The sequence below is a fragment of the Saccostrea echinata genome, unplaced genomic scaffold, assembly GCF_033153115.1.
Source record: "Saccostrea echinata isolate AGI-Se365-2 ecotype Australia unplaced genomic scaffold, CSIRO_AGI_Sech_v1 ptg000056l, whole genome shotgun sequence".
NCBI lineage: Eukaryota > Metazoa > Mollusca > Bivalvia > Ostreida > Ostreidae > Saccostrea > Saccostrea echinata.
This window is the reverse complement of record NW_026889805.1, coordinates 4,559,199-4,582,381: the sequence shown is the minus strand read 5'-3', so window position 1 is coordinate 4,582,381 and position 23,183 is coordinate 4,559,199. Positions and strand designations below refer to the sequence as shown.

The 23,183-nt window shown below is 32.4% G+C and overlaps 1 protein-coding gene across 1 annotated transcript; it reads left to right on the top strand.

Moving 5' to 3' along the window:
- The first annotated feature begins 2,010 nt into the window (after positions 1-2,010).
- On the top strand, positions 2,011-20,452 carry LOC133173024 (cyclic nucleotide-binding domain-containing protein 2-like). The gene is made up of 12 exons (XM_061307903.1): positions 2,011-3,318; positions 9,084-9,269; positions 9,597-9,763; positions 10,121-10,194; positions 12,445-12,533; positions 13,446-13,675; positions 13,855-14,006; positions 14,786-14,956; positions 15,415-15,497; positions 17,814-17,915; positions 19,450-19,593; positions 19,887-20,452. The coding sequence occupies exons 1-12, from the start codon at positions 2,803-2,805 to the stop codon at positions 20,019-20,021; spliced, it is 2,049 nt and encodes a 682-aa protein (XP_061163887.1). The 5' UTR covers positions 2,011-2,802; the 3' UTR covers positions 20,022-20,452.
- Positions 20,453-23,183: the final 2,731 nt, after the last annotated feature.

The window sequence follows — 23,183 nt, the reverse complement described above, 5'->3', positions numbered from 1 at the left end:
TCTACCAAACGCCTCTTCAATCGAATAACCAGTCCAATCTTTGAACATCTTTTAGAAAGTATAAACCAGTGTTCGATAAATGTGTTTGTGTCGTTCCTTCGTTCCCACTTCTTTTCGTATGAAAAGGAGTCAAATTTTGCACAACGTTGGCATATGATATTTTTGTCATTTCGACAGATTTCTGTTTCTAAATGCATAGTATAGTATTTGGTTACCTCTGCTACAGGTGGCAGAGGATAGTTTTTTTTAATGCCAAACATGTGCCGAGGGGGTACACATATACATGTGATCCATAAAAACATGTACATGGGGACAGTTTTCCAGGGGCTAATTAATTACACTTCATATGTCCATGGCTCACAAATTATGTCAACAAATTACATGTAATCTGCCTATTAGAGTGCACATGTACCAAAAATGCACCTGGGGACTCCCCAAATTTTGGCTTGTTTTTCCAAGATTTGGGCCTCAGTCGCACCCATACAACCCACCCCCAGGCCCGAGCGAGCAGGATAAAACACCCAGTAGTCTGTAAATCAATGCATGCCCTAATGAAAATTCACCAATTGATATGGGGTCATTCACCTTCCCTCTGAGATACACACCTTCTTCTAAGGCCTACTGCTTTTCAGCTGAATTTCCTCTGCAACTGACCACGTGTCTTAGTTTCGCATTTACAACTCTGTATATGATAAGCGTCATAGTGACACCTACATGTTGCACATCATTTTTTTCAGCAAACACTCTGCTACACTGCAAATGTGTCCCATAATTATTCTAATCATTTTTCTACATAAAATATCACATCAAACAGGGGATATCTCAGTTTTTTAAGAAATTTGACCGGGTCTTTAGTACGAAACTATCCCCTGCCACCACAACATAAATACTGTATGCTACAGATACATTAGTAACTTCTGTCACACAGATTTGCCCTTGACGTTATCGTAGAATTCACAGTGCTATGTTTGCAATTATAATACGTGCTTGAGTGCCTCAAGGGATCCATCCACATTTCAATTGTAAATCACATAACTTCAGTGAAGTATAAATCCAGAGTCCATATGCTATACATAGATATATCAATATACATGTTTGTCAGCCTTACCTTAGAATTTATTTACTATTATTGTATGAACTGCTATTTCATAATTTAATTACAAGCCATACAAATTTGTATTTCTTACTTTCCTGCCTTTTCATACTTAAATCAATGGTGACAAGTGAGACATTGTTTCAAAGCCTTATGTACAATTATATAAAACTTTTAAATGATATCATTTGCAAAGAGCATATGATTAGATAGCAGAAATATCGTCTATGCAAGTCCTCTCTCGGAGTTTGACACTTGCTGCATCTGTTTAAACGAACTGAAACATGTACTATTGCTTCCGTTAAATACCAGACAAATTTTATGCCTTTGTCAATAACAATCACTATAAAAGATTGGCATAAATAGAAATGTTTTTGTGAATCGACCGTAAGAAACACTTGAACACTATTGCAGCACTATTGACAACAACCTGAAATGTTAATCTCCTGTCAGAATAAGGAGTTCCTAATATTTCGTCCACCACGTGCATCTCATCTACTATACAACAGGTACGATAGCCAAAAACCTTGAAAGCAGCAACACATAACCAGGAAATATGATTTCCCTCTTTTACATGTACTTAAATTAAGGTTTCTGATTACAATGCATTGTTTTTGCAAGCAATTCAAGAGATATCCAATTTAGCAACACAATCATGTTGCAGGAAAATAAAATCAAGATATAAAAAGTTACTCATACCTGTCCCTGTGGGGTATGAGTGAAATTTAACCAAATATAGAATTGAGGACAATACTTTGCCGGTGTTACCGTGGAGTGTGATAGGGATTGATCTTCTTTACATAACTGTATTACCTCCTACATGATGTTTAACACTCGGGATTTATAGGGATAAACTGCACATTGAACAAAATATCTAGAGAACTTGATGACTTTGGAATGAATTACGCTAAAGGATGAATGTAACATTAATATAAGAAAATCTATAGATAATTGTGTTGGTTTTAGCTATAGTAGGCGATTAAGTCAGGCCTCCGAACCATGTACGGTCAATGGTTGACAAAATCTGTAATAAATCTTGTAGCACTGTGCGATTATTTCAATGTCGTCCAGACATATCTTGTCACCCGAATTGATTTAGATTTCCTAATAAATTTCACAAATATCAATAATCACCCAAAACGCGCCAGAAGTATGGATGTTGAACACCCTACATATTTACAATCGCATGTTTCCGAGTTACAGACAATATAAATTGTAACTGTTGAATTTATCGTGACATGATTCCATTCAACAGGAGGATTCTGAATTAATTTACAAGATGTACAGCCTAACTTACGTTGATGTGAGAACAACCACTATATACAAGTCCGGAGGTGTAATCATTACTTTTGTTGGGACTACACTTCTAGAAATTTGGACCAAATTCCGCAGTAATAATCCCACGTTGCCGATGTGTTTTGGATGACAATAAATACATATCTTCTCAGTAAACGACTTTTTCTTTCGAGGATTATTGAAGGAATATGAAGATAACAGTTTTTAATCAAGTCTCTCTAGCATACAGGAATTTTCAGTATTTACCAATACCACACAGAATCAATTGGAAAGTTTGCTCAGCCAATTGTAGAAGATAAGTCATCTGATATTCTGTTTACCATTAAGTGCAATTACAACTAATTGTTGCAGTTTGTCATTGTTCAAACATAATTAAGCGTTTTCTAATCATCAAATACCAGTATCGCTGGAAGATGATTCCCACAAGAAAATTAATTGAAGCTACGAAAGGCGAGGACAGAGTCTTCAGGCGTCGGTCAGATTCACAATTCGGGAGGAAGTTTAGTGATAGTAACATCCCTTATACATCGTCAAGTTCTAAATTGAGGAAAGATTCTCTTTCGGAGTTTCCACGGAGACTAAGCGTAAAATCGGATCAAGGTCATCAAAAGTCTAGGAGTAGCAGCATTGACGTTTTTTACCAAAGCAGACGATTTAGTCGAGATGACGTCATGGAGACATCAGGATTTACAAAGAGTAAGGTTTATCCAATAACCGAAAGGAAAATTTTAGAAAGTGTCGATGGACTGTACTTGTCAAAGACTAAACTGATGAAGACTAGATCAACAAATAATATTGGTCTACCACCATTGAATTCCTCAAAGTTATCGAAAAATTCACGAAAAACACAGCGGCCAACCGGAAAATTCCTAAGGCGGGTCAGATCAGAAAATAATGTCATTCCACCCCCTTTCAAGAACAGAATCTTGGTGAGTCTCTTAGTGGTGTTACTATGACAATTTGCTTATATCTTATTATTTAAAGTATTTACTAGTATTTCGTGCGGTTGCATTACACGTACCTGAGATATAGATATAACTATAGTAGTATAGAAACTTTGGAATATAAATGAAATACATGTGTTTGCCCTAAATTGTTGCGTAGTATCTTTTCTTCAGAGGACTGTCCAAATAAAAAATGCATCGTTTTATTGTATTATATTGCAAAAAGCATCCGTTGATACAACTAAACATGGATGACAAATCAGAAGTAATTGTTATGATGATGTTTTATATGATAGACACAGTAGCTTTGTTTACATACACACTGGTTTTACAATGCGCGTGCTAAATATACAAACATTTTGCAAAGAATGAACTATAGAGATAACGAACTGTATTCAAGCTCAAAGTCCATTAAAACAATACAAATTGGGAGCAGAGCAAACACGGACCTCCAAAAACATCAGAGGTTGGATCAAGTGGCATATTTTCTTCACTCTTATATTATTATTTTTTTATATAGATAGGCATGTTTCATCGTTGCTCTCATACAATTATTTTCAAAGGTCTAGTAAGAATATTGGTTAATTATTCTAGAGAGACAGCCACCACAGATCACAACTGAAATTGAAATAGACAACCTAGGCTATTTTGCATTTCTTTGTTATTTTTAATTCATTTTACTTTTTAAGGACACTTGCTACAAACCAAAAAAAGTCTGGTTAGTATTTTTGGACTTGTTTTGCTTATGAATTTTGCAAATATAAAATTAAAAGATATTCAGGAATTGTAGACCTTCGATGAAGCTCAAAATTCTCCCTCTCTGCTTTTCCCCTTATAAATCCATACAATATTTTTTTAATTACAGTATTGAAAAAATAACGAGAAGTCTTGACTTAAAAAAATTGGGTGGCTAAAAGGGGCATGAACACAGATTTGAAGTTTATAATCTTCAAAATTTTCGGTAGAATTTCATGACTTACATATTGCAAGTGCGTTTCAGGCCGATATATTATAAATACTCTTCAGCAACTTTTATCTGAAAATTAAAAAAAAAAGATGAGAATTTTAGGTGTTTGATTGTTATACATCCTTCAGTGCTCTTTCAGGAACTGAAGTAAAACTTGTCTTATTCGGACACCACTGGTTCCAAAGAAATTGACCGCATTAGACAATATTTCGGATAAGACAACATTTTAAACAAATGAATTTACTGAAAAGGACTGAAAGATAACATCGTATAGGGCAAGATTTTGGATTATACAACATCCGGATTAGACAAGTTTCATTGTAAAAACTATAATCAAGAAAAGTAAAAAAAGGAATGTAAGAAAGCAAAAAGAACAACCCAGTGTTGTCAGTTTGTGGTTATTGATGTGCGCAATGTTAGAAAATTTTCTTGATAAGTCAAGTCATTGAACTGAATTTAAAAAATAAATAAAGATAAAATAAAAAAATATTTAGAAATTCAAAATTGTAAACAAAACAGCAATGCAAGTGTGTCCATTATTTTACTTATACTTTTTATAATTTTCATTATTTTGAAAAAAAGGTTTGTTTGAAGCAAGTGGCCTTAATAATACAAATTTATTTGAATAGAAAATAATGTATAATCACTGTAAATCTTTTTAAATAAAATGTGGAAATTATGGAAATCCCCAAAGACTGGATAGCTGTTTTGCATGGTATTTTCTCTTGCTTCTATAAAACTTTCTAAGAGTAGTTTATCTTGATTTTATTTAACATTATCAATCTATATCATGTTTCAACGTAAAGACTAATTTTGTCAGTTTTTATACACTTTTACAGCAGCTATCTATATGAAACAAAATATTACCTTTGTAAAATTATACCTGTTTCTGGTGTTGTAAATCTCGCTGTACTTTTACATAAGGTACTTGTACTTTAGTTATGTTTATGACGTCGATAAAACAAAGTAAATTTTATAGAACATTATTTCTGTAAGCAATTTAATAAATCTCGATCGGATACTATATGATGTGATCAATTTATACGACATAAATATAGACCTTTCCCATTTTTGCAATTTCAAACAAATTTGCTGGCAAAAGAAAATATAACCGTACCTTATTGTGTTTTATTAGAAAATGACAACCCATTATATTAAGCTCTCTTGTAGAGTCTGTCTTTGAAGATTTACAGCACCCTAATGAGGAAAGTTAAATGGTTTAATGGGGATATTTCTGCCTTTATTATGAGACTGGAGGACGGGTATGTTTACATAGCATGAGAGTGTTATGCACGGAACACAGAAACAAATTTATTGCCACTACTGAAGATCACAATTAAAGCCTGCTGATAATTTAGTGTTAAATACACTATCGAGATTCAAGGACCAGATTCTCCAACCAACTTCCAATAAAAAAAGTTCAATGGCAATGAATCAGTGACAAAGAAGCCTTTATGGAGAAACTCCGTAAAAAGAAGAAAAGGTTGTCATAACATTCAAATTAATGAAGACTCACAGAGGTGGATATGGAGTTACCAAAGATTTCTGTACGGAAAGAAAAGTCTGGAGGATGTCGTTCTAGGAGAAAAACTGAAGAAAAACAACTTGAAAATTCCACTTCTGTCGATGTTGCTTCTAAACCAAGACGGAGCTTGCGAAGCACCAGATCCAGAGGGAGACGATGGGAGAGAATCTGTGGTCGTGTTCTGATTTGTAACGTGTTTCTATCCGCCAATCTGAAGAGTCCAGTCAGGGTCGAGGAGAAGCTTTCCAAATTTACCGTTAGCGTGAGTCATTTCTCAAATCTTTCTTATGATTTTGCAAATCTTTTCTCACAAACAACAAAGATTCCGAAAATCTTGAGATATGCATCTTTGTTTGCTGTTACTTAGCGTGTGAATGACCTTTTTGGGAAAGGTAAATTTATTGCTTCTTTCCACATCCCACGGAAAGTGAAAAGAACCTAAGATAAGATAAAGGAAGTCGTCTCCCTCCGGCTTCAAAGCATTATTCTGATCCATTGCCAGCAAGGATTACCTGTACATGATTTGCTGTTATCTATTTTAATTTTGTCAGTAAGATTTCGTCTTGTCATGTGGCTTCCACATTGAAATTTATCATATTTGCGCTTCCAATCACAATAGCGTTGTCATCTGGAACAATGTCGAAATTGAAAGGTGTTGATCTGATAGAAAGCCTTTGTTTGGACTGACCCCAGCTGATAACAGTGCTATGATGTGATCAGTCTAAACAGAAACAAGACAAATGACTCCCTCCATAGCTCCCCATTCCCCTCACCCAGCCACCATGCCCTGCTGTGTGCTACACTTGACGGTAAGTGAGCGGTTTTATTGCTGGATAAAATAGCTCGTTGTGACAAATTAGTAATTTGTATTTAATGACTTGAAAGAGTGGATGGAGTTTTAAGGATTTTTTTTTTGTTTTTATTTGTATGAATACATTTAAATGTATTTATGACATGAAGAAAAATGTACGATATTACAAGGCAAAATAAGGTGTTAATGATTGAACTAGTGTTTAACACATTTTAAATTGTCAAAGTCCATATATACAATTGGTTTGGTCATGCTAAAAAAATTGAATTAAAAGAAAAGAAAAAAAATCTTATTTAAAACAAACCACGGGAAATTCTAAGCAGAAGTTCTCTTATTCATTTGTCTGCAAATGGACAAATAACGATAAATCAACTGTAAAATGACAGATTAAAAGCAAACATTATATGTTGTAAATAGTAAATAATAAATCCATATGCCTGCATTATGCCATCGTCACAAACCACGGCTAAAATGTACGATCCTCTCCCAGGAGAGAGCTATGAACGGACCCCGGAACGCGGCTTGAGACGATGGCATTATGCACAATGAATTCTTCACAATTTTCATTTTTGTTGTATATGAATGAACTATAACGCACCTTTCGAGCGCAAGTGAAAGAATTTTATTTGTTGGAAAATGTCTTCATAATTGGATTGAATGGCGTTAAATTTGCTGTCAAATTTATAATTTGAAATTGATCCAGAAATATTCTTCGCTAAGTTAAAGAGATTAATATGACCTTTAATGGTATTATTATCTTCTTGGGCAGCTTTGTTGTGTTTAACAGCAAGGTAAATAGCATGGTATACATTTTTCTTATTAAAGTCTTTATGTTCCAACTGAAAATTTCTTTAGAATGTTTTTTTTTCTGTAAACAAGCTTTGGTAATTCTAAAAATAATGCTCTTTATAAATATCAGTGCACGTATCCTATTTGAATTCAGTGTGACTGACAAAATTTAAAATAAACAACATCTGCATATTAACTTGCGTTGTTTTTCTTTAATCAAACCTGAAAAACTGTGACCTGTCAATGTTAACAAGTGTCCTTATTTAAAATTTCCAATAGGTTCTACAAGGCTAGAGACCACATGGCTTTGAAGTTGTAAATTATACAAAATTTGACCAACCTGAGGCATATTATTCCATACAAATATTTACCAAGTTGCAAGCCTTGGTCCCTTTTAAAAAAAAACACCATCCTTTTGCCCCCGATTAAGTAAAATAGTGACAGTGGCAGTCCTATAATAACTTGATTCATCTGAGAATTGAACTATAATTAGTTATCTTTACCGAGTCTCCTATAGCGAGTAGAGCATTGATGATAAAAACCTTGTCAATGTACAACATAGAAATTCTCCTCTAGTAATTACACACATAGAAATTAAAGGTAAATAGCTTTTAAAACATTTGTTGAATACAAAAATGGAACGAAAATATTTTATTTATCTAATTTTGTAAAAAGACGTGGAACTGACGATTTGATATTGGAATATTTATTGGAACTTACTCTGGTCGCTTTGATTAATGATGCGCATTCACGACTCTAGCAGGGATCGACAAGAAATCAGCAGAAAATTAAAATTAAATTTTCCTCACGTACAAACAAATTGTCGATACCCCTTCTGTCAGTTTACCATTTCTGACACAAAAAGAGAGTTTAATAATGAACTCGGGCCGTATCTCAGTGTTTTGTGTGCAAGGACAAAGGGCTTAAGAGCATCTGGTTTCTCTACGTACGTGAGTTCCTCAAGAGAGACTTTTGCACGTCGTAATGCTTAAATGTTGAAAAACAGGATTAATTATTAGTTTTATGGAGCGCATGTTATCATCCCCCGGGGATTATCCATTCCCTCCCCTCAAAATAAAAGAAAAATTCACCAACTACTACAAAACATACATTTTACAAGATCCAGGAGGGCCAATGGATCCCAGAATTCTTAAGGAATCGGAAGAAAACCACTCTGCTGTCAAAAGACGATACAGAAAAAAGGATTATATTACTTCTCCAATTCTCCAAAAGCCAAGACTTACACCGATACGGTTATTTCATATTCCCATCAATTTACTGTGGCTTTATGAAAGGGCGAAAGAAAAACAGCTTGTAAAGGATGCATTACGAAAGCGTCGATTTGCAAGGAAAAAAGAAAAACTTCTGGAAAAGGTCGTTATAGAGGTTATAGAAATTCCAAAAACAGAACAAATTCCAAGAAACGTTGTGGAGGTAGGAAAGGACGGTGAAGGAATAGCAATATATATATATATATATATATATATATATATATATATATATATATATATATATATATATATATATATATATATATATATATATATATATAGGAAAGAGATGATATTCTACATGTCACTATTACTTTTTTTCAGAAGAATATTTTGTATATGCCAGCAGTCTTTGAAGATTTAACGCGTATTTTGTTTAAATTTCAGCCTTTGGTCAGATTCCGACGTGCAGTGAAAACCATACAAGTGCTCCTGAAGGCGACACTCACTAATTCTCAGGGACAGCGCCATGATCTGCTGTCTTGGGCCCACGAGGACATCAGTTCCTCCAAGAGGGAATATGAAATGTTTGGTCTTTCTTTCGATCCCGGAGACTTTAGAGCAAAGAAAGAGGTGAGATAATTTTCATTCAAGCTGTAGTATATAGAATACCTGCTTTATGTAGTACTTCACTAAAGCGAAATAGATCGCATTATTTGTATGAAAATTAATCTCAGTAATCAATATCTTATGATTCATTCATAGCTTGTACAATTATTTGACTTTGCTCAATTCTTCAAGTTTGTTTTTGATTATTCAAAAAATGAATCAAATATATATATATATATATATATATATATATATATATATATATATATATATATATATATATATATATATATATATATATATATATATATTTGCGAGAAATTGTAGCGTGGATATTATTCATTATTTCAGACTATTCTTAGTAATGAGGCCAAAGCCATCTTGTCCATGGAGCCAGAGCGTAGGACGGAAGAACAGATGAAGGTGGCGCTGCTGGCGCTGAATCAGGCAGTAGAAGCATTCAGTGAGTTTCCGATAACCATGCAGAAATCTTTGGTACGAGTCGGCTGGTATGAACAGTGAGTAAACGATTCACCTCTATCATTTTTCTATCATACATGGTGAGAAACTCTCATCTATTTAAAACTTTTTGTTAATTGGTGAAGAACGCTTTGTGTACTGCGATTGATGTGAAGAATTCATCATAAGATTATTTAAACTGAAACGCTCATATTAATTTTGATATTTTGATATATATTCTCTTTCTATCTGAAAGTCAATAAAACATTTCAATTATTCTCTGCGATTTGAATAGCAATTCTTCGACACTATTGTGACGAGGATTGATTTTTACATCGCCCAAAACAATCCAAAACCCAGCATAATGCAAAGAATATCTTTGTTGCTTTAACTTGAAGACTCTACTTTTCTTGTAGCTTTGAAGACAAACGGGTAATAATAAGACAAGGTCACATGGCTGACAATTTCTACTTCATTTTGTCCGGAACAGGTAATGCAAATATTTGGTTTTACAAATTGGACTTTATCTCCATTGCTCCTCCTTCTATTCCAAATATGATAGATGTAATCTGAACTCATACTTTTTTACAAAAACATAATTTTACTCGACAAAGTTTGTAAGTTAGGGCCTCTTTACACACATGGAGATCGTCGAGACACTCGATGTAAACTTGTCCGGTTTTTCATACATCTGAAAGCCTCGATAAGTCCGTTTTGTATAAACGTTTATAGGGAGATTATAATGAGTAGTGCGACGAGACATTAAAGATACTGCTTCCAAACTGCGGCATTCTCCCACTGATCTCACACCAATCTCCAAGATCTCTCAATAATCTCTCAAGCAGATGCTGATCGCCCATAGATCTCTGATACAGTTTCCAGTAAGATCAGATCTTAGGCATCCCTACTAGAAGACGCTTAACATACTAAGCATTCTTTGAAAGACATCTGAATGGTCATTAGGGGATACAAGAAAACTATCTGTGCTCTGTGACCATTGGGCGTTCTTTAAGAAATTGCTTACTCTTCAATTGGTTGAGAGACGGCTTTGGGTAGAATCAAAATTTTGAGTAGACCATGCAGACTGGAGACCTTTCGGAGATCGCTGAGAGATTATGGCGAGGGCTTGGCTACTGTTGAAAGATCGTTGAGAAATCTGATCAATTTTGCAACACTCAATTGTCGCCACCTATGTGTAAAGGGGGTTTAATACCGTTATTTGACTGTAAGATTCGGCTGACCGTTAGATTATGGATACAGTGAAATGACCGTTAATTAAAATTCCTACCTTTTCACTGTCATGTTGTGTTTTACCTTGAAAAACACGTCATCGGCACTTGCAAAGTCTATACGAATAAGACTCAAATTTATACTTTATATTAGGTCGTCTCAATCACATGAGTCTATAACTCATATTGTAGCACCCTGTATGTTGTTTTTGGGGTTTTGAGCTAAGGCCGGTACACACAGTAAGATATTGTATTATAATGCAAGTATTATAATACTTTGCAGTATTATACTTTTCAGTACACATGCTAATACAAATTTTATAAGATTGTAAATTAACGTAGATAAAATCACGTGCTGTTTTCCATCAATATTTCCCTCAAAACATTTTCAGTAGTGTTTGAACTACTCTTTGCTATAATGCTTTTATTTTATTTTTTAACTCTCTACCATAACAGCACAAACATTTAGCATTTTTGCATTATCTGAGTCGCTTAAATAAGAGGAGAAGTTCAAGGCATTATCGTGATATTTTTTGTAATCATGGAAATCTGTTTTATGTAAACTGTTTAATTAGAATTTTTTGAGTCAAAGCAATTTACAGGCAATATAAATAAAAATAGGAAGCTTAATACACCCTGCTAGACATACAGAACCATCTGATTGGTTGGGATAAAAGGTCACTAAGATTTGTATCAAGAAATAGAACGTTACTCCAGAACATAGCTCTATTCTTGATACAATTTTATAAGATATGAAAAATCTTATGATACCTTGTATTAAGAGTGTATACACGGTAAGATTCTGTATTAAAATACAAGTATTATCATACAAATCTTACCGTGTGTACCGGCCTTAAAACTGTATAAAGAATAGAGCATTGCTCTATTTCTTAATACAAATCTTAGCTGATCATTTATAAAGCAGGGTCGTGCATTACCATCTTATTTTTAAATTTAAAATTACTAGTAACAAAAAGTTGTGTAGGTATTATTAATTTCATTTTAAAAGTTGACATGCATACAGATTTTCAGAATCACAAAAGTATTTCATATATCATTACCTATCATTCACTTCTTCCTTCTGTACTAGAAACTTAGTTAAATGCAAAAACACCTAGTCTTCGCTGTTATAATTGTATACCACTGAAAAAATTAGAAAGATAAGAAGTGTATTCAGCCATTTTTGATATTATTTTGAGAAAAATATGGCGGAAAAAGCACATTAAAAATTTATGTTTAGTTACAATCTCATAAGATATGTATTAAAGTGTGTACAGGAGAGTACTACAAGTTTTATAATACTTGTAACATGATACAAGTCCAAGAATGTGTACCGCCCTTTACAGTAACGATGCATCTTATTTTATACACTTTGAAAGATCACGAGTCTGGGTATAAGTTTATATGAAGCGACAATTTTTTGTCTTACTTATTTTTACTTATATGACCACATTAACATATATTATCAACATTTATACTTAAGTCAAACTTAAAACATTTTTGAATTTTAGCTGTTGTCACTATCCTGCAGACAGACCCCGAGACGGGGGATCAGGTTGTTCGAACAGCAGCTGTCTTGAAAAAAGGGAACAGTTTTGGGGTGAGTTCTATCGAAAGAAATGTCAAGAAAGATCCACATTTCTGATACCTTGTTTTTTTTTTTTACCCGGTACGTTTTGGCCAAAATTTAGATTTATTGTCCTTCGAATATAGTCATGCAAATGATAAGATTATCCCTTTTTATCATATTGTGCTTTTTAAATAATTATATCTAGGAGTACCCTCACGACATAATACTGATTGAGTGAAATGATTGATATTGGAAAAATCCTTTTCTCCAAATAAATCACTAGTTTACTTCAATTACTCCCAACTATCACAGAGACCGTATATTTAGATCTAATACACCCAGGTCTTGAAATACATTAAACAGTGATATTTAAAGTTTTAAAAAATGTCACTTTTACGATCAAAGAAGTAAAACAAAGTAGTCTAGGATCTAACCATCAAAGATACGTTAAAGCCAGATTTACAAGGGAGGTGAATTAAAGTTCAATAACGCATCTGTCATGTTTCAAAACATTCTAAATAAGTTGTAGAGGAACTATTGAAAGTAAATTAGGAATTCAATACCACAGATTCATTCGGTTGCGTCAGATTTGGAAATTTACCGACATGGTTTGACGTTATTTACAATAAGAAACTCTTTATGATGACAGTTTTAATTACCATTAGAAGTTTTCGTCAGAAGTATTGATGAACAGTATTAAAGCGCTGTCTATCATTCAGTAGGCTCTTTAGAAGGAAATATTTAAGCATAATATATGTTATATTCCCATCGATATCAATTGAAAACAAACTGCCACATGCAGAGTTTGCATTGTTACTAAGATTTTAACCAGTTACCCTGGAAGAGTAAAGATTTCTGCTCTCAAGTCTATCGATTGGGATGGAAATCCTTTTTTGCAGCATAATTTTACCATTGATTGAGAATAGAGCTTTTTTTCTATAGGAGTTGGCGCTTATGCACGGTGCGAAGAGGAGCGCTACGGTTACTTGTAAGAATAGCGTGGAGCTTCTAGCGGTGGGTAGAGAGGACTTTGTGGATATATTCATGCCCATGGATAAAGATCAGGAACCTGAGCACATCCGCTTCCTGCGGACGGTCCATTTACTGAAAGGATGGCCAATAGAAAAACTGCCGTATCACGATACCAAGACTTGTTGTTTTACTTACTTTAGGTAATTTTATTTAGGTATTTTCAAGATATTTTCAAGATTGTTACATTTTGACTTGGTTGAGGCTGAATACATTTTAAATTTTAAAAAATAATTGGAATGAAATTTTTATAATGATTTAGATCTCTTTTTTTGAGGATTTGGTTTTATATTTATTTTTATTGTATACCTTTTCCTAATAGGAGAGGATTGCTATTATGTAAAGACAGTAACGTTAGTGACTGGGTCTACATCATCAAGACAGGGTCCTGTAGGGTCCTCAAGTCACTACATTCTGCCAAACCAAATATACCAGGATTATTATCCAACCAAAAATTAACAAGGTCACTGCTTCGTAAGTATTTTAGTTATTAATTATATGTATATCATTACTCTATAGATAGAAAAAAAAATATTCTTCATCAGATTGGTTCTGATAGAAATAAAATTCACGGATATATTATTTGGCAAACATTTAACTGGTGAGTTTTTGAATGCTCAATAATAAGGTACACATTTTTAAAACATTATAATTTGACCTTTTCAACGCATTACTTATTCACATCATTGAAAGTGAGATCAAAGCAAAAATAAACATACTTGCACGTGAAAGGTTAAATACCTTGAATTCTTTTCTTGGATCAACTATACTTTACCTCAATGATGAAAAGTGTTGATTTTGATAATTTTAATTGTAACACATTGCTTGACATTTAGACATACAACCAGGTTATTTAAATCAGTATCTTATATAATTATTATTTTAGTAGTGGATATAGATCTTCATACAGTGATAGATAAAAAATCTTTATGAATGATTTTTCTACAAAGATCTGAAGATAGCAGTAATGAAAATAACAAAATGCTGAAATCTCATATTTATAAAGGAAATACATGTATATACCCTACCTAAGCAGTTTTGGAATTGTTCAAGAGTACACGTACCTGTACGTTTTTGTTAAGCAAATCATATTCTTTTCTTTGAAGTTTCATGTCCTGTTCAATTCATTGAGTAGAAGTTTTCTTGGATTCTTTCCCTTTCCTTGAATTATTAAAATGGGATGTAATAAAGACTTACATTGTACTTTTCCACTGCTTACCTGAGTTAATTTGATATTAACAATTTTGTTTCAGGTCTCCCTCCAATATCCCCACCAAAGTCTTCCAAGATATCATTGTCTTCATCTACGTTATCATCTGACAAATCTCCTCGCTCAGACTCCTCATCTGGAACACCACGCCCTCAGAAACATAAATGTACAATACAGCATCTCTCTGACATTCTTCATAAACCATATCATGAGGGTATGATGACATTGTTAACGTCATATATATAAATGAAATTATATTTACATTAATATTAATTAAACTGATTTGACAGTTGATATTTTTATTCAAAATTATGCAAAAGATAATGTATATATTGTTTTTCAAAAATTTATTTCAGTGCATAATATGCTTAGTTAAAAATATTAGAGAAAACACTGATAAGACGATAATTCTGCTGCCATCTGTGTGTTTAAAAATCTCAGAATTAAATGATAAGAATGATTAATTACTACAAGAACTCCAGAACTTTGGATATTTTTGTGACTATACGCTCGTGGGGATTTTAAACGTCTTCAAGCTTACTGTGTATTTTTCCACATGCGAAATGATCACTTTTACAGTATTCAAATATGGAAGTGCACGAGATAGCATTTTCAGTTATATCAGTTTATGCAATATCTTGATACTGGGGCTGATTTTTATTTTAATCTCAGATTCAACAGAACACGAAGAGCACCAAAGACTGCTGGACCAAATCTTTACTCAGAAACATGCCTACACATCTAAATGGGGAAAGGTAAACTCAATACAGGGTTAGAAAATTGGCTTAAAGTAAACTATTAGAATGTTTGGTTGCCTCTTTTATAAATAGATATGACTTTGATTTAAGTAGATAATGAAAAGGGTTGCTAAATGTTTTCAAATTAATCTTCTTAATTTTTTATTTATAGATCAAAAATAATCTGCGGATTATATTACGTGAAAAGGTTAACAAATGAATTACTGTTTGAATGAAGTCTGTTCAAGGTGTCAACTGGCTTAATACCTACTTCAATCCTTAATTCTTAAGTGGTGATAGGTCTTAGAATCTATGTAATTAGAAAATCAAGATTTAGCAATTTTAAATTTTTTAGACATATTTTTCTTTGCGCTTACCGACTAGGACAAAAAGCTGAATATCATCATTATTTCACGATTAGTATTAATATGCATCTATAGTTAAAAAGTAGTTATATAAGTTAATTTTTTAGGCAAAGATAAAACCCATAAAATTTAATTCCTTAATCATTTCAATTGAAATACAAGAATGCACACATCTATGTTTGTAGTTTAAACTTAGCTTTAGGCTACTGTTAAGACTTGGTAATCATTACCTTTAATAAGTCCAAATCTCTCACTGCATTTCATTTCCGGAATTTTGCATTGCATTTCCGACATTTTTTGTTTTCATTTGCGACATTTTTTTTTATTTTCATTTCCGACGTTTATTTTTGGAGGATACCTTTCTTGCAATTTAATGTTATTCAAGTAGGTAGAGATAGAATTTGAACAGAAAATAAATATTACTTTTTACTCAAACCCTTATTTTCCGATTTAAAACATTACAATACATACAACATAGTCTAGTAGAAAGTTTTGCATGAGTTAAATGAGCATGCAATCTTTTTCACCAAATTTCATGTACATTGAATAATATGTCGCGGTGATAGCATCGAAAAACAGAATCCTCTCGGTATAAAAGGTGGTTTGGTTTGAAAATATTTTATTGTAGTTTCTAATTACAAAGGGATTGGGCACAAGTTCTAAAAACTTATTACGCCCTCTCCCTACATGTAAATTACAAATATTAGATTAGGTCACAGTTAAATATGTACATTCAAAATATTCAATATTTGTGAAATTTACAAATCAATGCAGTTTAAAGAATCATACATATAATTATATATATATATATATATATATATATATATATATATATATATATAATGATACTAATACTAACATGTTAATCTCTGCCAGAATGTTTGGACAATAGAGAAAAGATGTTCATTCTCCGCAGCACTCAATGAATCTATCCCCTATAATAAAACATGTGTATCTAAAATGTGAATTTTATCAAATAATAAAAATTTATCAAGAAATTCCTTTCTGGTTTCTTTATACTTTGGACATATAAAAAAATAATGATATCTTTTTTGCCACGTGAGCATAAAGGACTTGAGATTAAATTACATCTGTAGAGGTCAATATTTAATGCACAATTATGTCGAAGTCTGGTCTGGAGAACATTCAGTCGCCTGTTACCATATTCAAAATATGATGGTGGGCAGATTTTTAATACTTATTTTAGATTTAAAATTTGACAACAATTGTAAGTTTCTATTTTCAAGTGGTAATAAGTTCCATTCATTAACTACAGTAGGAATAAACCATGACTTATAAGTCTGTAATCTACATTCTGGAATATCATAATTTTCAGAATTTCTAGTAGAATAGCTAGATGTATTGCATCGCATATCTGGAAGTATGTCCATTAGATAATGTGGTACTAAATTATTATGCATTTTCAAAAATGTCTTTAATCTTTCTGCCTGTCTTCTACAACTAAGTGGTTCCCATCCCGTGTTGAAGTAAAGTGAATAAAAAGTTAACAAAGCACTGTAAGATACACGTTATATTTACAACCTAGTATGTACTTCACAATATGAACAAATGAATTTTGTTTTAACTAAGCCAACTTATTTGGTAAAAAAAAGCCTATATTCACATGTTCCACTGCCTTTTGTTAGAGTAAAAAGATCGCAATGATTAAAAACTGAAGGATATAATCTGTACACTTTTACTTAAAAGTCGACATGCTAATAATTAATAATGTTGACATTCTACAAGTTTCTTCTGTCACCGTCTGAGGCCTAGCCAGCATAAATGTATTTTAATATTAAGGACTCCGGCCCGGTATTATGTATTTAAGCATTAGTTTCGTAATATTATTACGAGAATAAAATGCTACATTTGCAATGTTATATGAAGCTAACACATTCCACTATATAATGGAAACTAACACATTCCACTCTTGAAAAAAAAATAATGAAGATTTTAATTTGTTTAATAGAGAACATCCCCAAAAGTTTCCGAGCCGGATAGTGCATCCAAACGTCACAAACCAGACACAGTTTACGTACAAATACAGAAATTAGGACCAAGGGAAACTTTCGTAAGTTTGTCAGAGTACATGAATTTGTAATCAAGAATCTGTTTCCAAACATTGTCAAACTTTGTTTTCAAAAGAATCAGAGAATAATGTCTTGAAGTAAAAAAGTAAAAGTAAAGAAGATTACGAACAGTGATCAATCTCAAAAATTCTACGAACAAATTTGTGAACAGGATAGAAAACAGGGACCCCCAGAAATTCAAGAGGCGGGATCAGGTGCCTAGGAGGAGTAAGTATCCCCTGTTGAGCGTTCACACCCGCCGTGAGCCCTATGTATTGATCGGGTAGGCGGAATATTCTGTAGTCAAATTTATTGTAGAAACAAAAGGCCTAAAAATCTGTATGACACACATCAGCCAATATACGACCCAATGATAGGTTATATTTGTGAACAAGGTCATTGTAACCACAACATAATTTATGAAATGCTGACTTTCAACGAAATTGTTATAATTCTTGTAACATCATCTTTTTTGTCAGTAGCCTGCCTCAGTTTAAAAATTGATCGTATTCAGAGCATGCTCTTGGGTATTGAATAAGTTGGGAGACGTTAACACCATATGCAGGTGATAGTGGAATATTACTACATAAATAAGGAACGTCGACGATGGAAAAGCTGAAGTCATCTCGTTTGACAAACAATTTAGTTGTTAGTTGGCCTTTATCGTCTATAGTCAGTAAAACATCCAAATTTGAAACAGATTTAGATATATCGAGTCGACATATGAATGGAAGTAACTATTGTTAATTGGTACAAAGTCGTCGTTGTGCCGGGTATCTGAATGTCGAGTTGAAGGCCACATCAAATGTTTTCTTCTTCACATGTAGAAGGATTTGAATAAGGAATATAAAAAAAGGTCGGCTGATAAAGGAGCACAATTAATGCCCTTGAAATTCCAACAGTTTGTCGGAAGACCTGGTCTCCGAAGACTACTGATAGTTTCATAAAGTAATGTTTTCTATTTAAAAATAAATGAATAAACAAATAATGAAATATATGGAGATAATGAACAGTATTCATGCTCAAAAGTCCATTAAACATTACAAAATAAGTGCAGAGCAAACACGGACCTCAAAACATCAGAGGTGGGATCAGGTGCCATGGAGGAGTGAGCATCCCCTGCCGACCGGTCACACCCGCCGTGTGCTCCTTGTCATGATCGGGAAATAACGGGAAAATCCGTCGACAATTCAGTGTGTAAATAATGGCCTAACAATTAGTATGAAAAAGGTCAGTCAGCATTTGACTCAATGATAAATTGTATTTGCTGACAAGGTCATTGTATCGACCATAGAACTTACGAAATGATGACTTTAAACGAGACTGCTGATATTCTTGTTTCATCAACTTGTTTGTCAATAATTTACCTCGTTTTAGAAGTTGTACATAGGTAGAGCATGCTCTTGCGTATCAAATAAATAAAACACAGAAAGGTGATTTCTGAGACATAATTTGTTTGTTTGATTTGTCATTTGTTTTTTATCAATGTTAATCTTTTGAATTTTAATAACTGATTTTTTTTAATAATTGTGAAAGGGTGTTGAACAAGTTGCTTTTGGGCGAATTGGAAAAACTACAAGCACTATTTTGGTTTCTGAAGGAGCCGAATGCATCTTAATCAATAGGAAATTTTTCCAACAATATTTAACTGACGAAGAGGCAAAAAGAATACGGAGAACAGTAAGAGACAGAAAGTGTGAATTTAATCTTTTAATATACACTGAATATTCATTGTATCAACTGCTCCAAAGGTAGCATGCAATACTCAGATACTGGTGTGGATACACTGAATACTAGTAATAAGTGTATTCAACCGTACAAGCAGCATGCATACTAAAATTTTGAAACAAAAGTACTTTGAATATTCAGTGTACGCAATAATACAGGTAGAATGAAGCTAGAAAATAAAAATTACATGAGAAAGTTTTAAAGGTGTAAAAGTTTTCTGAATTTATGATCATTTTTGTTTTCAGCTGCAACCAATACCTTCTGAGGAGAGCCTGCAACGGAAGTTACAGGACAGTACAAACTGGGAGGCGTACAAAGCCCTCACTGTTGTCAACCATAAGGTGCACCAGAAAACCCATAATGACGCCCATTTCTTCTGAAATTACCACAGCCATATAAAGTGGTTTATATTAAAATTGAACGCAACCTTAAGCAACTCTAAGATTTAATGAACAAGATTTGTTAATGATTTAATGAAGAGCAGAGAATAGGAGAGAAAAGAAGTGAAAGCTGAGCGATCTACTTAGATATTGACATTAAATTATATTAATGAATCCCATTTGTAGACATCTGAGATGTAGTTATTCAGCACATGATCAAAACAAAAGGTGTTTGTTCTGTCCTTATCGTGCATAAAGAACTACCGGAAAAAATTGTTCTTCTGTGTACAGATGGTAAAAAATGAAAAAAAAAAATGTTTGAAGCGGTTGTCTATAATAGACAAAATTCAGATATGACGTTGTTAATTCTTTAACCGTGTTGAAATGATGTGTCTTTGAACAGGACATTAGTAAATTTTAACATGACGAAAAGTGCAATATTTAAGATATTTTTGTAATAAAAATATATAATAATAAAAACTTTGTATTGATTTTTTTCTTCTCACTTTTATTATCTAACATTATCTTGTAGAAATATCCGAGGATTACAAGGACATGATGCTTTTTAAATTTTGAGAAAATCCGGAACCTATATAATTTAAAGTATTTTAAGTGGGCAGTCATATGAGGTTTACATCCTGAACTTGGTCATATTTTTTATAAAAAAACAAACATAGTTTCGTCATGTAATGCTTAAATCAGAAGTGAAAGTAGTACTATATAAATATTGAAACATCTTTTAAAGCAATCCAAGTGCGAAGAACATGCCTCACTTTTTATTTTGATATAGATGAAATAAACAAGTGGTTGAAATAGAATGTGGTAAAAGAATTCAAGTTCATGTACTTTGAGGGAAAAATTGTTTCTTACTGTAAAGTTCTTTTTTCTTTTTCTTTTTTTTTTTTTTTGAAATAAGATAGTATATGATTACATGTAATTGGAATTACTTCACAGTGGTTAAAGCCAGTCAACAGTCCATTCACTGGACGCCATGATCGAAATTAGCTTGTTTCCTTTTCCTCCTTGGAATTTGCGAATGTGGCGAAGTATTTTCCACTATCTAGATAATGTTTTTGTGAAGGAAGGCTAGTGTTTTTTACGAAAGCCCATTTAGGACCTATCAAAGATATGAATTTGTAATTGTCGATTTGTTAGAACGAATTTAATTTGCTATAATAAATTTGTTGAATTCGTTATAACGAATTCAAAAATCTGTTATAACATATTAAATTCGTTAATTTGTAATAGCAAATCGAATTTGTTTAAACAAATTCTAGAATTTGTTATAACGAATTAAAGTCTTTTAATCGAATTCGACTATTCGGGCCTTTAGAAAAGTATTTGTGAATTCGATATAACAAATTGTCGAATTCATTTAATTAATTCGCTATAACAATTTTTTTTAATTCGTTATAACGAATTCAAAAAATTGTTATAGCGCATTAAATTCGTTTTAACAAATTCAACAATTCGTTATATCCAATTCAAAATATTTTTTGATTGGTCCTAAATGGGCTCTCGTAGTTTTCATTGAATGATATTGAAAAAATGATATGAACAATATGAGCGATGTCTATTTAAAAAATAAAATAAAACTTCTTTCAGTTTAGATTATTAGTGTGAAAATGTTGAATCTAACTGATAAATCAGACAATTTTTTTTCAGCAAAAGTTATTGAGTAAACAAATAATTACTAATTCAGAATCTTTCTCTGTTGAAACCTGAGGGTTGGTCAAGTTCAGGGTTGGGGTAATGCTAAACGTAATGGTAATGCACTGCAATGCATTACTTTAAATTGAAGTAATACTAGTAATGTGTATAATGCTGGCATTACATGGCATCACAAAGCATTATTTTGTGTATACTCATTTCTTAAATTTAAAAAAATCAAAATGAGCATATTAATTATTGTTAAGATTTATATATAAAAATTTACATATAAAGATTTATATATAAAAGGTAAGAAAATTATGTTAAATTAATTAAAATTAACAATTTATGTTATTGAAATAAACTAAGTTTCTGTATATTTGAGTAAAAATTTAATTTTTATAATAAGTTTGAATTACTACTACACATTATAATTTTCATGGACGCGACGTATAGAAAACCGTGGAGCGGATGTAAGATCTAATTAATAATTAGATTGGGATTAATTAACAGTCCAAACAATGTATTGCTTTGAGAAGTGTTAATATACTAACCCATTATCTCCTCATTTTTCTAATTTCTATCTCCTCAATATAATACCCCCCTCCCCCATGGAATTTTGTTTCAAAATGGAAAAGATGAAAAGATCGATGTCTAGTAAAAAACTAAACCCAATCTGGTAGGGGGAGGGAGGTAAAGAGCTCCAAACGTTTTGTTGTCCGACATTGATAATTACACAAATGTAATTGCACATGAGATTTTTTATTAAATTGGTAAATGAAATGTTTCTTCTTACGGATAAATGGATAAACAAAGGAAATATATATGTTATTTACATTGTAAAAATACTAGTACCAGATAATCAAATTTTTATCAACATTCATCACAAATATAATGCATTACTTCAAGAAAATAAAGTAATGGTAATGGTCATTCATTGCCTAAATTCTAGAAGTAATGGTATTGTAATGCATTACTATGTAATTCGCCCTAAATTCTAGAAGTAATGGTATTGTAATGCATTACTATGTAATTCGCCCCAAGTTTGGTCAAGTTTATTAATTTGGTTATAGTCCCGAGACTATAATATATGTTACTGTAACAGGTTTAGCAACTTATAAGGTACCATAAATGTCTCTATTAAAACCATTTATCAACGGAGTTCCAGGATATTTAAATACATTTATTTAAAGTTCAGCATGAAAAGAATACTCATCTCTACTTACGCGGAATTTAGTTTCAATTGTTTTGTTATTTAGCGGACAAAGGGGACTATTTTATACCATGTTTATCATTTAAATAAAATGTTTTGACCACCAAAATCAGTCATAATATCATAAATTATGAACGACAAATCCCATTAACCAGTTCTTCATAACAGAATTGTGTAACCGCTTTTAATTAATATTATAATCCCTTAATCCTAGTGATATTCATATTGTGAGTGTTATTTGTTCAATCCCAGAAAATACTAGTGAACTGACTGAATGGACATAAATAGAATCCTAGCAG

Coding starts and splice junctions, on each gene's coding strand:
- LOC133173024 (XM_061307903.1), top strand. CDS start 2,803: ATGATTCCCACAAGAAAATTAATTGAAGCTACGAAAGGCGAGGACAGA. Junction 13,676..13,854: donor TGTTGTTTTACTTACTTTAG/GTAATTTTATTT, acceptor TTTTCCTAATAG/GAGAGGATTGCTATTATGTA. Junction 14,957..15,414: donor TCATAAACCATATCATGAGG/GTATGATGACAT, acceptor TTTTAATCTCAG/ATTCAACAGAACACGAAGAG.